General features: G+C 48.7%; 1 protein-coding gene across 1 annotated transcript in view; it reads left to right on the top strand.

Annotated features, from left to right (window-relative positions):
• The first annotated feature begins 1,060 nt into the window (after positions 1 to 1,060).
• Positions 1,061 to 17,400, top strand: part of Tnfaip8l3 (TNF alpha induced protein 8 like 3) — a 29,390-nt gene continuing 13,050 nt past the window's right edge. The window contains exon 1 of the mRNA XM_042687644.1: positions 1,061 to 1,177. Coding sequence (XP_042543578.1) covers positions 1,126 to 1,177 — 52 coding nt within the window. The 5' untranslated portion in view covers positions 1,061 to 1,125. The remainder of the gene's footprint in view (positions 1,178 to 17,400) is intronic.

The raw sequence follows: 17,400 nt of genomic DNA, 5'->3' as shown, positions 1-17,400 counted from the left end.
GCAAGGAAAATGATTTTTAAAACCAATTCTTGCCAGCCGCCAGTGGCTCAGGCCTGTAATCCTAGCTTACTCAGGAGGCTGAGATTTCAGGATTTCCGGGGGGGGGGGGGGGGTGTTAAAGCCAGATAACTCATTAATCAGCAAAAAGATAGAAATGGAGCTGAGGCTCAAGTCGTAGAGCACTAGCCTTGAGTGGAAAAGTTCAGCGCCCCAGGCCTTGAGTTCAAACCCCAGTCCGTGGCTTTTTGAGTTGGGGGACCGGGGGTGGAGTGGGGGTGGGGTCTCGAAATATTGGGGGGCAGCTTGACTTGGCAGGGCAGACCCAGACAAGCCAGGGCAGGGCCCAACCCAGCACCGACGGCCCCCTCCTGCTCTGCCCACATCAGCCCGGCTGGTGTCACCTGCATGTGAGTTGCTTTCTTTCCTCCTTAGGTGCCAGGGCCCAAGCCGATGGCCTCGCCTGCACTATTTTATGCACTGCACACAACATCCCTACGCGGAAAGTTATTTCTTCCTCCCCCCACCCCCACCCCTCCTCGAAGTCCAAGATCTCAGAGCACCCCCACAAACTCCCAGCCCTGGAAACTTCTTTGCCTATAACGGGGAGCTTTGGCACCCGAAGAATCCTGCAAACTTGGCCACGTCCCAAGCTGCTGGGGGAGTTGGGGGGGGGGGGAGAGTCGGGCTAGGCGGACGGTGGCATCTAACCTCGCTCCCTCCAATCCGGGGTGGGGGGGCCCGCTGGGCACCGGTGGGGGCGGAGCGACACCCCCTCCCGGGGAGGTGGTTCCTGGGGACTTGGCCCGGGCCTGCAGCTGTGGGGCGCCGGACGCTCCGGCCCCTCCCTCCCTCCCTCCCGGCGGCGCCCCACCCTCCGCCCCGCGCTCGCCGCCTCGCGCGCGCAGGAACCGGCCGGCGGGCGCGGGGTGCGGGTGCCGGGAGCGGGGCGGCCGCGGCGTGTGGCGGGGAGCGGTGGCGCTCGCCCTTGGCCCGCAGCCTGGAAGTCGGGGTGCCGGGGGAGGGAGGGGTGGAGGGAGCAGGGGGAGAGGGGGGGGCTGCCCAGGCTGCCCGAGCCCGGACGCCGGCCCCAGCGTCCCGCAGACGGGCGGGCGCGGCCGCGGGAGCATGGATTCGGATTCCGGGGAGCAGAGCGAGGGCGAGCCGGTGACCGCCGCAGGTACGGGGGCGGCGGGGAGGGTTGGTGGGAAGAGGGGCGGCCGCCCCGCGGGGAAAGGCCGGGACGGGGGTGGGGCGGGGAGGACGCGGGGCTGGAAGCCCCGGCTTTCCCGGCCGACCCCCCCCCCCCCAGCCGCCGGGTCGCGCGCCTTCCAGGCGTCTCGGCTCCTTTTTGAGTTTGGCTTCGGGGCTCCCCACACCCCAACCCCGAGGAGGGAGCGGAGGTGCGGGGGGCCGGTGGCTCACTCGCTCGGCGTGCGGGTTTCCCCGCAGCTGGCTTGGGGGGGGGGTGGTGGAGGGAGGGGTGCGGGGCGGGGGCGGGGGGGTGTCTCCAGGGCCGGGTTGGGGGGGGGGGGTTCGGGAAGTCGGGGTCCCCGTCGCCGGCTGCAGAGGAGGAGGCCCGTGACGCGGCTCGCTGCCCGTGGAAGTAACTTTGCGAGCGCCCTCCGGGTCCTCGATCTCGGGTTGGAGGGGGGCTGGGGAGGGGTCCCCCGCGCTGCCGAGCAGGGGGCCAGGCCCGATCGGGATGGCGGCGAGTGGGAGGGGGCTGTCCCCCCCAATCTCCCACCTCACCCCGGTCCCGCGGGAAAGGGGGGGGGGGACAACATGCTGGGCGACGCTGAGCTCGTGGCTGTGGTTCCCGAGGTTGCAGAAGTGATCGCCCGTGCCTGAAAGGGGTGGGGGGGGGGAGTCCCCCAACCCTGGGGTTTTCCCCACCCCGAAAACCCCGACGCACGGGCCGGAGGAGGGAGCGGGGCCTGGAGCCCGGCTTTGCCTTTCCGGGGTGCCGCCAGCTTCCCACAATCGATGGCGATCGAAGCGTTAGGCTGCTGCTTCCTTAGAGAATTCCTCCCTCGCCTCTCCCACCCCCAGCTGGGGGAGGGGGGGCGTCAGGGTTTATGCCAGGCTCTGTCCACCTCCACCAGGCTTTGTCCACCTCCACCAGCCCTCCCAGCCTTCCCCCACGCACCACCACACTCCCCGACCAGGCCCTCAAGGTAGCCGGGCTGACATAGACCTATGACTGCTGGTAGGGACTTTCCTGGATGGGACAGAAGCCCCAATCTGGTCCCCACTCTTCCCAAGGGCCAAGGCTGGGGATCAAGGGACGGGAGGCCTCACCAAGTCCAGGCATGGGTGTAGGAAAGACAGGTTGTAGACCGAGACAGGACAGAGCTCTACCTGTTACTCACTTCCATCCCCACAGCCCCAAACCAGGAGGATCTTCTATTTCCATTGTACTCAGGTTGGGAGGTGAAAAGCTTTACTTTCCCAGAGCCGGTGATGGCGTATGCCTTATAATCCTTAACTACTCAGGAGGTTGAGTTCTGAGGATTGAGGTTCGAAGCCAGCCAGGGTAGGAAAAGTCCAATCTCCACTTTTTTAGTAACCACTAAAAAAGCTGGAAGTAGAGATGTGGTTCAAGTGCCAGCCTTGAAGTGGCAGTGCCCGGGCCTTGAGTTCCAAGTTCCACCATGGCCCTTGGCCACTGTGGTTCTCACCATTGGGTAGGTAGCCAGAAAGGGCTAAAGCAGGAAGAGAAGAAAAATGACATGGCCCAAATGCCTGTGTGTGAGAATCCCTGTGTCTGTGTACAAAAACCACCTGTCCTGCACAGGTACACAGAGCCCTTGGCATCTCTGGGTGGGTCTGTGACTGGGCAGTATGGAGATTTTGTTTCCCAGGTGGCTCGTGGACCATCTCTCTTGGTTTCAGAGTTCTAGTAGATAGATATTTGATATCTTTGATCTCATAGGGCAGGAGGCATTGACACTAAAATCCCAATAAGCAACAACTTGCTGTTAGAGGTTAAGAGGTTGAGGGAGGGCTGGGAATGTGGCTTGGTGGTAGGAGTGCTTGCCTAGCATGCATGAAGCCCTGGATTCCATTCCTCAGTACCACATACACAGAAGAAGCCAGAAGTGGCGCTGTGGCTCAAGTGCTAGCATGCTAGCCTTGAGCAAAAGAAGCTCAGGGACAGCACCCAGGCCCTGAGTTCAAGCCCCAGGTCTGAAAGAAAAAAAAGGATGAAGGCGAGGAAGAGGAGATGAGAAGTAGGAAAAAGAGAAGGACCAGGAAGAAGGGAAGAGAAGAACAGGAAGAGAAACTCGAAGACCCTGGGTACTTGGGTGTGGGGAGAGAGCAAACTCTTACAACACCCTAATGTTTTCTCACCAACCACTCCCCACCCAGACCTGCCTGCCCCAGTGTGTCTTCCTGCCTGTAGATATTTCTGTCACTTTGTGTGCAAAGAGGCCTCTGGCACAGCTAACAGCAAACGTGATCACCTGAAGAATGAGGCTGTCAGCTCTCAGGACCTGTTAAATGCTGTTTGCACCTTAATGTTTCCTACAGACGTTTCTTCGTGGGCTTGAATCTCACAACGTGAGCATTTATTTTAATGTCATGAGCTGTTCTGCTAAATGGCATTTAGGCTCACTCATTATTTTCAGTCTTCAAGTATTCTCCCTTGTGACAAAGCTTCAAAACTAGATGCTAATTTGCCATCTTGCTTTGATTGCATCCTGTCAAATGGAAACATCTCTTCTCTCTCTCTCTCTCTCTCTCTCTCTGGTAGGGCTTAAATTCAGGGTCTCATGCTCTTCCTTAGCTTTTTTGCTCAAGGCTGATGCTCTACCACTTGAGCCATACCTCCACATCTGACTTTTTCCCCCTGGCTAATTGGATATAAGTCTGTCAGATCATCAGATCTGACTCCTGAATAGCTAGGATTACAGGCATGAGCCACCACTCCCAGCAAATGGAAATTCTTGTTGCAGATTCATAAAGGGTTCAAATGACAGTACGTTATCCATAAGGGTTGACACTTGGCAGGCATCTGTGGAGTTGTATCTCTTCTAGGTGAATGTGTGTGTGTGTGTGTGTGTGTGTGTGTGTGTGTGTGTGAGTGTGTGTGTACATTTACCTACCTTACAGGTAGCTGAGATACAAAAGCTATTTCCTCACTCATTGTTTGAACCTGTGAAAAAGCCATAAGATGTCCTTTATAAGGTTAAGAGACTAAAACTCTGGAATTAGAAAGATACTGGTTTCTGTTTGAACCTAATGGACAATTGCTTAGCCCCCCTCCCTCATAGCTCAGTTTCTTCTTTTGTAAGTTGGTGCTAGCTATAGCCTCAAAAAGGCTTAGATGATGGCAAAAACAAAAGAACACAGGAAAAGTGGTTTGGGAACTAGAACTTTGATTATTGCTGGATTGGATGATTTGGAAGAGTATTTGCCAAACGATGGATCTCGGTGCTTTATAAAATATTGATCACTAGGCATGCATGTGTAAAACAATTAGTATTAAGGTCATTATCATGCTAATATAATTACCTGAAGAGATTTTATATTGGCTTTTCTCCTTTTTGCTGTATGTGTATGTGCATTGGGAGGAATTTTAGTTAATATCTCTCATTTTCATTCATCTTCCCATTCATGAAGGTAAACCTCCCCTGTTGGTTTGCTTTTGCGGGGGAGGGGTTGGTACTGGGGTTTTGAATTCAGTGCCTAGTGTTGCCTAGGGCTGCCTAGGCAAGTCCTGAACTCCTGAAGCCATTCCTGTAACCGGCCCCCTCCTGCTTTTACCACCCTCTCTTCCAAGCTAGGAAAAGGTGTAAAAAAGCAGAGAATCTCTCACTCAGTCCCAGATCTACCTGTGAAAGTGAAGATGGGAAGGCTCATTCCCCTGTGCTGCTGCCAGTGGAAAAAAGCACGGACTTCCCTTTCTTCTCCTTCCTTCTGCTTTCCCAACCCCATAAACCACTCCTATTCTGCATGGTAGGAAACACTAGAGTGACTCACCTTTCTCTCCCTCTCCCTCCCTCCCTCCCTTTCTCCCCCCCCCCCCCCCCCCGCCCCTCGGTTTGTGTGTATGTGTATTTATGTGCCAGTACTGGGGTTTGAACTCAGGGCCCTGTCCCTTAGCCTTTTTCACTCAAGGCTAGCTCTCTACCATTTGAGCCACTTCTGGCTTTTTGATGGTTCATTGGAGATAGTGACTCATAGACTTGACCAGGCTGGCTTAGCACTGTGAACCTCAGATCTCAGCCTCCTGAGTAGCTAGGACTACAGACATGAGCCATTGGTACCCAGGACCTTTCTCCCTTTTCACTTTTGCCCATGACAGTCAAATTCCTGGCCACCTGTTGGCAGAAGAGTGAGACACTCTCCACAAACCACTCATCCTTTCCTGGATCCCTTTTCAGAGGTCTCCGCTAACAACCTCCCCACTTGATGAGGTGTATATCTTTCACTGAACGACATCCTGTGACAGTGGAGGGTAGGAGGAGAGGGCTGGATGAGATTGATCTCAATATGGATGTTTTTGTTTTATTTGCAGGCTGATTCTTCTTTGTCACTCTGCTGCCTGCAGCTCTCCTCTGGCTTTCTGTCATTTTTTTTAATGGTATTTTTTTTTTCTATGATTAGGAAAGAGGCAGGGTTTATGGAACACTGGATTCGCTCCAGAGACCCAACTTGGCCGTCTTCCCTTTGGCAAACCTACCATCCATTGCTCAGAAAGAAATCCTACAGCCTGGTGTATTAAGTGGAGTGATTAAGAGTCTTTCATGAGGAGTATCAGGGGAGTAAGCACTAGAGATGTCAGCTTTTTTTTTTTTTTTTTTTTTTTTGCCAGTCCTGGGTCTTGAATTCAGGGCCTGGGCACTGTCCTTGAGCTTCTTTTGCTCAAGGCTAGCACTTTACCACTTGAGCCACAGTGCTACTTCCGGCCTTTTCTGTTTACATGGTACTGAGGAATCGAATCCAGAGCTTCAGGTATGCTAGGCAGGTACTCTACCATTAAGCCACATTCCCAGCCTGTCCTCAGCTTTTTCTTTTCCCCCCTTTGGACTTGGAAGATCATGACAATCTACCCTACTGAGGGCAGATGAGCTCCCAATACCCATAATGGCGTGGTGCACAACTGTCAAGCTGGTGGTGCATACTTGTGCCTGGTTAGGTGCTGTAGAAAAGGCAGCTGTGGCTCACACCTGTAATCTTAGCTACTCAAGATGCTGAGATCTGAGGATCGCTGTTCAAAGACAGCCTGGACAGGTGTGAGACTCTTATCTCCAACTAACCACTAGAAAATTGGAAGTGGCGCTGTGGCCCAAGTGGTAGAGTACTCGCCTTGAGCTGAAGAGCTGAGGGACAGTGCCCAGGCCCAGAGCTCAAGCCCCATGCCTGATAAAAAAGAAAAGAATGTGTCCAACAGAGATGGAGGAATGTAGGGTTTGCCTAGACTCTACTTTCAGACGGTGGCCACAGTATCAAAGATGGTAGTGGCACTAAGGAAGGCAAAGGAGGAAAGATGGGAAGTGGCATTTTGGAGAAATCAACAACAGAAGTTGGTGACAGATTGTACAAAGGCAAGGAAAGGAGCAGGAGGGGGAAGGAGAGCCGTGACACACTGAGTGGCTTGTTGAGCTGGAGTGAGGGCAGAACAGCAGGGCAAAGTCGTTCTGAAGGACAGAGAGGGCAGGAAACAGACTGTCACCCCATAAATGTTCCTGGCGACTATGTCCCTCTTCTTCCTTCAGGCACTTGGCAGTGATGTTTTGGTTAGAGGGCTTTTTCCTCTTTGGAGATTAAACTCTGCAGGTGCATTGGTTTTGAGGAAGTGTGAGATTTGTTGATTCCCACATGCCTTATTAGTCTGCTGATGATTCTTTGTCAACAGATTGATAATGGATGGACTGACCAAGGGAAGGGGAGGGGTGGCCTGGGGATGATGAACCATTTGGCTATTATAGTTCCTTTTCTTGATCCTGAAATATGCCCCACATGTACACCACGTGCTGTAGCTGCTCTATTGGTTAGTACCTCGTCTCAGACTTACGTCTCTGAGAGTTTATGGGTATAATAAGTGAATGAGCATCTTGGGATGTTTGCATCCAAAAGGCCAGAGCAGTGGTCAGAAACTTGGCCTTTAGAGCAGAATTGCCAGACCCATCTTTCAGTGTTGGGTTGAATTTCCTGTGTTGAAAGATTTCCTGCACTCTCTTGGACTCTGTTAGGAGATAAGGACCCAGTCTGTTCCGTCCTCCAGGGCTTGAACTTGGACGGGAAGGACGGGACACAGCACAAATGACCACAGCCTTGGGCAGTGCATGGAAACTCCTGGCCTCCCCTGACTAGGATGGCATCCTCATCCGGGTCTCTGTTTATGTGTTCTTCCTTGACATCGGCTATTTGCTGTTCTGTATTTTATGGTGATTCCTGGATTGGACTATTGCTTAGCTCCAGGAGGGCAAGGGCAGAGGGTTTGTTTTTTTTTTTTTCATCTTCCTCACTTGGACACCATCCATGTACCTCACCAGGTACCCCAAACACAGCAGCAGCAGGCTGGCTGGTAGGTGAAAGCATGCACACAGTAAGCATGGATAGATAGTGCAAATGACTTGGATGGAGGTCAGCATGCAGAGGTTGATTTGGAACTTCTCTTGGGGTCTGTACCTGTTCAAGGGAAGGGAAGTGACAGGGAGGGAAGGGGATGTTGAAGGGAGAAGGAAAGAGAAGGAGGGGAGGGGAATACCACAGAGGAAAAGGGAAAGAAAAAAGAGTGAAGGAAAAAGGGAAAGGAAGGGAAGAGAGGGAAAGGAAGGGAAGAGAAAGAAAGGGAAAAGGGAAGGAAAGAGAATGGACAGAAAAATGCAAGTTGTGATGCAGACCTCCACCCAACCTCCTCTAAGCCTGCAGGGAATTCTGGAAGTAGAATGCTCCTTCAGAACTGTTCTGAGTTGGGGTGAAGACTCTATCCTTCGTATCCCCACAATGGTTAATCATAGACATAGTCCTTCCAGTGTGCGGCCTTGAGTGACTGCTCCCTTCGGCCTAGGGCTTCTGCAGGGGGCTCACAGCAGCCCGTGGAGGAAATCCTGCATGCCTCAAGGGGAACCTGGATGATGTACAGCAACATCCACCACAGGTAGCACACAGGGCACTTTCACTAGGGACAGTGGCCTAGTCTGCTTGCAAAGTTCAAAGGATCACTGTTTAAAGCAGTGAACCTTTTTAGGACTGTCAAGATGGTTAGATTCAAGTAGCCACTCTAGATAGCTCTGCACCCAGTAGGAATCCCCACAGTCCAAGAGACAAGGGTAGGCCACGGCTGAGCGTTCAGAGGTGCTGTGTGCAGTGTTAATGAATGGCAGTGGAATTGGATGTGCCTTTTGAGATGTCTGCAGCCATGGGAAGAAGGGAAAACACTCCCCAGAGAGTGCAGAGCTGAGCCCGACGCTAGCAATGAATGGTGTAGGGTTTGGAGGATGGGTACAGCATGGTTTGCTGTTGTGGGAAGTCCTCTGGAGATGGAGAGAGAATGTGTATGAGTGTATAGAGAAGGCTGTTGCCTGCGTTACTTCTCTTTTTAAAAAAAAATTATACACACACACACACACACACACACACACACACACACACACACGACACCTGCTTTTTCATTTGTCAGCCAGACGCAGTTCTAGTCACACTTTCCATTGACACTTTTCTCTAACTGGATTTTCACTCCTCCACCATTGGCTCCCACCAGAATCCACATGTGCTCCCCTAGGAGGACACTATATAAATAAGGTTGTTTTGTTCTTCACTCCCTCTTTGTATGAAATGTCCAAGCATGTGGGTGTTTGGGATGTATTCCACACACATATACAAATAAAAGAAGGCCGGGGGTGGTGTGGCATGTGCAAGGTCCTGGTTTTGACACCCGGATGAAGGAAGTTTGGAAAAGGGGAAGGGAAGGAGAGAGGGAGGGAGGAAAGAAAGAAGGGAGGGAGGGAAGAAGGAAGAAAGGAAGGAAGGGAGGGAGGAAAAAGAGGAAAGAAGGGGAGGAGACAGAAGGAGGAAAATGAAGGGAGAGAAGAAGGGAGGGAAGAAAGGAGAGACTGATTTAATATGTATTTCCTCTAATAGCCCCCAGAAAAAAATGTAAGAATACCTTCCCCTCACACATCTCCTATATTAAGCCATAAAAGCACATTACTGGCCAGGTGCCAGTGGCTCACTGAGATCTGAGGATCATGGTTCAAAGCCAGCCTGGGCAGGAAAGGCTGTGAAACTCTTATCTCCAGTAAAAAAATAGAAAACCTGAAGTGGTGCTGTGCCTCAAGTGGTAGAGCGCTTGCCTTGAGCTGAAGAGCTGAGGGACAGGGCCCAGGCCGAGTTCAAGCTCCATGACCGATACAAACAAACAAATAAACAACAACAACAACAAACACGTTACTTCTACATCAGAAATGTTCTTTTTGGGCAACTGCTCGGCACAAATTCTGAGGCTGCTTTAGAACAGACTTCACGTTCATATTGGATTTCCTAAACATCATTCATTGCCTGGGCATAAATTTGAGCCTGTTCATGGAAAATCTACCAGTATGCAGACTATAAAAATGGAAGGTTTGGCAGCACAGAAAGTGCTAGACACACCCTAATAGAAACCAGGATTTTGTAATTCAGTTCTCCAGGACAGAGAGAGAGAGAGACAGAGAGAGACAGAGACAGAGAGATAGGCAGGCAGGCAGGCAGACAGACACAGACAGACAGATACACACACACACACACACACACACACACACACACACACACACACACACACACACACACACACACACACACACACACACACTTGGTGTCCAATATTGTTAAAATTGTAGAGAAACCACAGAGACAACAGCTGAATACTAGCTTGTTTCAAAAGTAAAATACACTATCTGGGAGCTGTTGTGGCCCTCAAAGGAAGTGTTGTAGCCATACACTCCTCCGTGGAGATTCCAGTTTGTGTGTGACTCTGGAGTCAGGAAGTTCTGGGAAGTGTTTTTGTGAATGTTTTCTGTTTGCAACTTGGGGCCCCATGGGTTCTGCTGGAAAGGTGAGCAAACAGGGAATGGGCAGTTTTTGCCTACCAAGTTTGAATCCTGCTGCTTAGCTTCCCTTTGGATAAGACTGAAAAAGTTAGATGTGTGCCAGTGGCCTCATGCCTATGTAATAACTAGCTACTCAGGAGGCTGAGATCTAAGCCTTGTAGTTCGAAGCTAACCCCAGGCAGGAACATCCGTGAGACTCTTATCTCCAATTAACCACCAAAAAGCCAGAAGTGGAGGTGTGGCTCAAGTTGTAGAGTGTTAGGCTTGAATGAAAAACCTAAGGGACAGCCCCCAGACCCTGAGTTCAAGCCCCAGTACCACCACACCACCACCACAACAAAATTGGAGAAAGTTGGGGAGCAAAGGCTGAGATTAGGATTAAAACTCGGTAAAACTACAGGGCTAAGAAGCTGTGGGAAAACAGGATGACCTACTGTGGGAGGCTGGTCCTTGCCGGCCAGTGTCCAATCCCACTATTACATTTTATATTTCTCCTATTTATTTTATGTTAATCAAGTCCTTACACTGTCTTAGGGATTCAATTACTTGTTTCTATGGTATTTAGCTCTTATACCAACCAGCCTTTTGATCTAAGTATTATAAATGAACCACTTTTTCTAGATCAAGAAAATAGAGGCACAGAGAGGTTAAGTAACTTGCTCAGGATGGCACCACTTGTCCACAGAAAAGAAGCCAATTGGACTGCAACTCAATTCTTATTGCCAGCAGATCACCTGGCTAGGCTGCTTTGCAAAAACCTTTGCTCTGCTCCTACAGAGCTTACAACCCTGAAGGTTGGTGCCTTCTGTTAGTTCAGGCATGGTTCTGTCAACATTGTTGCACTCTTCTAGTAGCCCAAGTACAAGGACTGGTTGATTTTGAATTCTAGGCAGAGACTGGTGAATGATGGTTGGGGGGGGGGGGGTGTCTTAGTCTTTTATTTCTTATATATTGTTGTTTATGTTGCTGTAACAGAACATCCGAGACTGGGTTGTTTATAAAATAAAATGTTAAAAGCGGCTTATTTTGGCTCACACTTCTAGAAGCCAGGAAGTTAGCATCTGGTGGTTGTATCATCCCTGGTGGAAAACTGGAAGGGCTAGCTGAGTGTGGGTGGCTCACTCCTGTGATCCTAGCTGCTCAGGAAGCTGAGATCTGAGGATTGAGGTTCAAAGCCAGCCCAGGGAAGGAAAGTCTGTAAGACTCTTACCTCCAATAACTTAACTCAAAAAAGCTAGAAGTGGTGCTGTGGTTCAAGTAGAAAAGCACTAGACTTGAGTAAAAGAAGCTCAGGGGCAGTGCCCAGGCCCAGAATTCAAGCCCTAGGACTGGCAAGAGAGACAGAGATGGGGGGGGGGGGGGAGGAGAAAAAGAAAAAGATGGAAGTGGAGGTGGAGGACTCAGTGGGAAAATACTAGCCTTGAGTGGAAAAGCTAAGTAAGAACATGAGGCTCTAAATTCAAGATCTAGTACCAATACACACACACACACACACACACGCGTGCTCGCGCGTGCACACACACACACACACACACACACTTTCTCCATTAAATTCTCATAAGTTAATAACAATTTCTATAATAAAAATATTTTTCACATGTTCCTAGATATCAAGCTCCGGATTAACTTTTTTTGCCCACAGAAGGCTTTCTACCACTTGAGCCATGCCTCTACTTCTAGATTTTGTTAGATAGTTGGAGATACGAGTCTGGTGGATTTGTCTGCAGTTGGTTTCAAATCACAGTCATCACAATCTCAGCCTCCTGAATAGCTAGAATGCAAACCCCCCATTCCTTTTTCTTTTCTTTGCTGGTCTTGGGGCTGGAACTCAGGGCCTGGGTGCTGTCCCCAAATCTAAAAGCTAGTGTTCTACCACTTGAGGAACAGCACTACTTCCCAAATTTTTCTGAGTAGTTTAGTGAAGTTAACAGTCTCACAGACTTTCTGCCCTGGCTGGCTTTGAACCATAATCGCCAGATCTCAGCCTCCTGAGTAGCTAGGATTACAGGCATGAGCCACTGGTGACCGGGGACCTGAATTCCTTATTATTACAATTCTACTTGCACCTCATTGTAGTCTGGCCAACAGAACAAAGGTAGCCCTGTCAGGAAGCTAAAAGGAAAAAGTATTCACAGCTAGACTCACATTTATGAGCATTAGAAACCCAGTTTTTAAATTATCCTCAATCACTCTTAGTAGTTAGGGTTCTCTACCAGCCTGAATTTGGTCTATATTTACTTTTTTTTGTCTTACATTAAAATAACTTCTTTTTACACCCTCCCCTACACTTTTTTAAAATTTGTTTTTTATTGTGAAAATACTGCAGAGGAGTTACAGTTACATGAGCAAGGTAATGAGTACATTTCTTATTGTTGCCTCCTCCTTTGTTTTTCCCCTACCATCCCTTACTTTTTTCTTTTTTCTTTTGCCAGTCCTGGAGTTTTAATTCAGGGACTGGGCACTGTCCCTGAGCTTTTGTTTTTGCTCAAGGCTAGCACTCTACCACTTGAATCATAGTGCCACTTCTGGCTTTGTCTGTTTATGTGGTACTGAAGAATCGAACCCAGGGCTTCATGCATGGTAGGCAAGCACTCTACCACTAAGCCATATTCCCAGCCCTCCTTCTTTTTGCCCTTTTTCAGATACAAAATTGTAGAATATTATACATTGTCACCTTTCAGAATATTATCTCCTCCCACTTAAACACAATACTCTTAGTTTTTTACGTGGAAAGCAGTTTCCTTATTATTAAGAAGCCATCTTATTAGTCACAGTGGTGACTGACCAGTGTGGTTTTGTTAAAGGAGAGATCAGAGAACCTCAGAGGCTGAGTGACTAACACAGGGGTAAATTTCTGGAGAAAGCAGGCATTGTGCCAAGAATGATGTAGAGCAAGTGCCAAGGCCAGCAAGTGTGGTGAACTTAAAGCTGTTCCACCAAACCTTTCAGGGATGAAGGCTTGGGGATAGATGGGGAGGTCTTTTTCAAGCCATGTTGGTGCTTTGTTTGGCTTTGTGTTAAAAAACAAGCAAACCAAGACTGGGTATATAGTTTAGTGGTAGAGCACTTGTATAACATGTATGAGGCCCTAGATTTGATTCCCAATACATGGAGAAAATAAGGTGGAGAGAGAAAAAGAAAAGGAAAAAGAACTCTACATAAAAACATTTCTGGCCGGGTGCCCACCAGCTGTGCCCACTGGGTGCTCATGCCTGTAATCCTAACCACTCAGGAGGCTGAGATCTGAGGATCACAGTTCAAAGATAGCCTGGGCAGAAAACCAGAAGTGGTGCTGTGGCTCAAGTGGTAGAGCGCTTGCCTTGAGCGGAAGAGCTCCAGACCCAGGCCCAGCGCCTAGGCCCAGAGTTCAAGCCCCATGACTGAAAAAAAATAAAAACAAAAAACAAACCAAGCTGGATACCAGTGGCTCACACCTATAATCCTAGCTACTCAGGAGGCTGAGATTGAGGATCGAGGTTCAAAGCCAGCCCGGGCAGGAAAGTCCTTGAACTCTTATCTCCAATAAACCACCAGAAAAGCGGAAGTGGCACTGTAGCTCAAGTAGTAGAGTGCTCGCCTTGAGCTGAAGAGCTGAGGGACAGCACTCAGGCCCAGAGTTCAAGCCCACGACCGACAAACAACAACAACAAAACATTTCTGAAGCCTAGCACAGTGTCTCACGCTTGTAACTAACTACTCAGGAGGCTGAGATCTGGAAGATCACAGATTTAAGCCAAGCCAGGCAAAAAGTTGCCAAGACCTCTTCTCTACCAGTAGCTAGGTATAAAGGCTCATGCCTGTAATCCCAGTTTATGTGTGAGGCTAAGAGCATAAGTATTGTGGTTCTAGGCCAGTCTGGACAAAAAAGTTCACAAGGTTCCATTTCAGCAAGAACAGGTGGGTGTGGTAGCATAAGCCAGTTACCCCAGTTACAGCAGGAAGTATGACAAATCTGAGCCAAGCCACTGGAACAGACTGAAGAGCAACTCGTGTGTGTGTTTGTGTATGTTTGTGTGTGTGAGTGTGTGTGAAAGGGGGAAAGAGAGAGAAAGAGAGAGAGAGGGGAGAGAGAGAAAGAGAGAGTGGGTGTGACCTGGGGCTTGAACTCAGGGCCTGGGCACTGTCCCTGAGCTTCTTTTTGCTCAAGGCTAGCACTCTACCACTTGAACCACAGCACCACTTCTGGCTCTCTTCTGTTTATATAGTACTGAGGAATCGAACCCAGGGCTTCATGCATGCTAGGCAAGCACTCTACCACTAAGCTACGTTCCCAGCCAAATAAAGAGCAACTCTTAAGAACTAGATTGTAGTGGTATAGTGCTTTAGACTATAGCTTTAGTTTTCTTGTTTGTTTGTTTTCTGATACTGGGGCTTGAACTCAGGGCCTGGGCACTATCTCTTAGCTTTTTCCAAACAAGGTTGGTGCTCTACCACTTGAGCCATTGCTCTACTTCTAACCTTTTTATGGCTAATTGGAGATTTAGAAGTCTCATGGATTTCCCTGCTTGGCCTGGCTTCAAATCACAATCCTCAGATCTCAGCCTTCTGAGTAGCTAGGATTACAGGTTGAGCCAAAGTCACTTGACTGAGAACTTTATATTCTGCTAAGAACTTTGTTAGTTAGTTCTAGACATAGAAAGCTAACCAAAAAAATAAAATAAAATAAGCCATTTTAACTCCTAGGAAAACAATATAAACAAGAAACAAATTCAGTCATTGAAGTCAAAGAATTCAACATGACTAAGCTATGAATGGTATTTAAACCATAGTAATATAATTTCTGAAGTGTGATTTAACTAAATGTTGAAGTGAACCAAATTGGAAAATGGAAAAAGAAACAAATGGGGAAGAAAGCTCAACTCCCACCATCTATAGCAGAAAGCTGAAAGTCAATAAAAAACTAACAGAGTAAACACGAAGTAGCTAAAGTAGTTTGTGTTCTATTTCTTTTGTTTGTTTGTCGGTTATGGGGCTTGAACTCTGGAACTGAGCGCTGTCCCTCAGCTCTTCAGCTCAAGGCTAGTGCTCTACCACTTGAACCACAGCGCCACTTCTGGTTTTTTTGGTGCTTAATTGGAGAGAAGTGTCTCACGGACTTTCCTGCCTGGGCTGGCTTTGAACTGTGATCCTCAGATCCCAGCCTCCTGAGTAGCTAAGATTATAGGCATGAGTCACCAGCATCCAGCTTTGTGTTCTATTTCTAAGGAGCCAGCATAAGAAGTGGGTCAGAAACTGGTCAACTAGTGGCTCATGCCTGTAGTTACTACTCTGAGATCTGAGGATTGTGGCTCAAAGCTAGCCCAGGCAGGAAAGTCCACAAGACTCTTATCTCCAATTAACCACCTGCAAACTGGAAGTGGTGCTATGGTTCAAAGTAGAATGCTAGCTTTGAGCTGGACCTGGGCACTGTCAGCTCAAGCTTTGAGCAAAAGAGCTCAGGCACAGTGCCCAGACCAAACCCCACCACAGATGACAAAAAAAGAAGTGCATTAGACAATGTTGTACTTTTTGTGGGGTGGGATATCCTGGGACTTAAACTCAGGGCCTGGAGTATCCTAGTCAAGCACTCTCCCTCTCTCCCTCTCCCTCTCCCCCCCCCCCCCTTCTCTCTCTCCCTTGCTTGAGCTATACTCCTAGCTCTTTGGTTCTCAATTTTCTTATGAGATAGGGTTTGACTAACTTTGCCTTGCCCCACCTCAAACTTGTGATTCTTCTACCACTGCCTCTCAAAATAGCTGGGATTACAGATACATGCCTTCATGCTGGTGTGAGGATTTGTACTATGCTGTAAAACATAGAATGATTTAGTTGTGGGGTTTTTGTGTGTGTGTGTGTTTTTGGTCAATACTGAGGTTTGAACTCATTGCCTTGAACTCTACCACTTAAAGCGGCTTTTTTTCTTTACTTTAGTTGGTTTTTGAATAGAGTCTTGTGTTTATTTCCAGGCTGGCCTGGATCATATTCTTCCTACTTAGCTGAAATGACAGACATATATCAACATGGCCAGCTTTTTTTTTTCTTTTTGCCAGTTGTGGGGCCTGAACTCTGGGCCTGGGTGCTGTCCCTCAGCTCTTCAGCTCTTCAGTTCAAGGCTAGCACTCTACCACTTGAGCCACAGTGCCACTTCTGGCCTTTTTCTGCTTATGTGGTGCTGAGGAATCGAACCCAGGGCCTCATGCATGTAAGGCAAGTACTCTACCACTGAGCCACCTTCCCAGCCCAACAACATGGCCAGCTTTTAATTGACTGAGATGAAACCTTGTGAATTTTTCTTTAATCTTCAATCATCTAGATGTCGGCTTCCTGAATAATTAGAATTATACACATAAGCTATTTAGCATCTGGATATGATTTGATTTTTTTTTTTTTTTGGTTGGTTGTGGGGCTTGAACTCTGGGCCTGGGCACTGTCAGCTCAAGGCTAGCGCTCTACCACTTGAGCCACAGCATCTCTTCATGTTTTCTGGTGGTTTGTTGGAGGTAAGAATCTCACGGACTTTCCTGCTCAGGCTAGCTTTGAACCTCAGTTCTCAGATCTTAGCCTCCTGAGTAGTAGGATTACAGGTGTGAGCCCCATGCCAGCTTGATTTGACTTTTAAAGTAAAGGTACCTGTACAGCTTTGAAAATGAATGGGAGGGAGGAAAAGAGAAAGGGAAAGGGAAAGGAGAGAGAATACTTGCTGATCAGCCTAAGGAGTAATGTGGAAACCCTGGTCCCTCTCCTTGATCCTTCTCCCTGGACATGGTGCAGGGACCCCAGGGCCCTGTTGAAGGAAGCAAGTATCAGTGTCAAGGATATGCCAGCTCTGGTTGTCATTATTGTTCCTGATATAAGTTCGAATGTATTTCAGTACAGGTCAGAACTGAGAGATCCTTATTCACATAAGAGACATTCTCTGTTTCAATCCCTGGCTGTGGGTCAGGATGAATGAACCATGATTCCTGCCCTCAAGGAATCTGGAGACAAAGTTATTTCATCCAGCTAATAGATGATTGATAGAAGACTGATCATGCTACAAGGTGATAGGAGTATGCTTGAGGACAGGGGTTACAAAGAGAAATCTCCCAGCAGTCTTTCAAGTGAAGCTCTTGCGGTTAAGTAACCATCTGGGTTGGGAGGGGTCCAAGTACTGGAGACAGAATGTGCAGAGGCACAGAGGGGACCTGGCCGTGACAGAACCTGGGACAGGTGATACCAGAATGTGGACTTACATCAAGAGCTCAGAGATGTAGCAAGTGACCAGAAGACACACCATCAGCTCAACAGCCTGGTCTACATTGTGCTAGAGAATCTGGCTGTGTCCTGAAGGCTATGAGAAGCTGTAGTGTAGCCACTATGGAGACTAGCACCGAGATTCCTT

This window comes from Dipodomys spectabilis, unplaced genomic scaffold, assembly GCF_019054845.1.
Source record: "Dipodomys spectabilis isolate Male_0828 unplaced genomic scaffold, ASM1905484v1 ptg000108l, whole genome shotgun sequence".
NCBI classification, from domain to species: domain Eukaryota; kingdom Metazoa; phylum Chordata; class Mammalia; order Rodentia; family Heteromyidae; genus Dipodomys; species Dipodomys spectabilis.
This window is presented reverse-complemented; position numbering and strand designations above follow the sequence as displayed.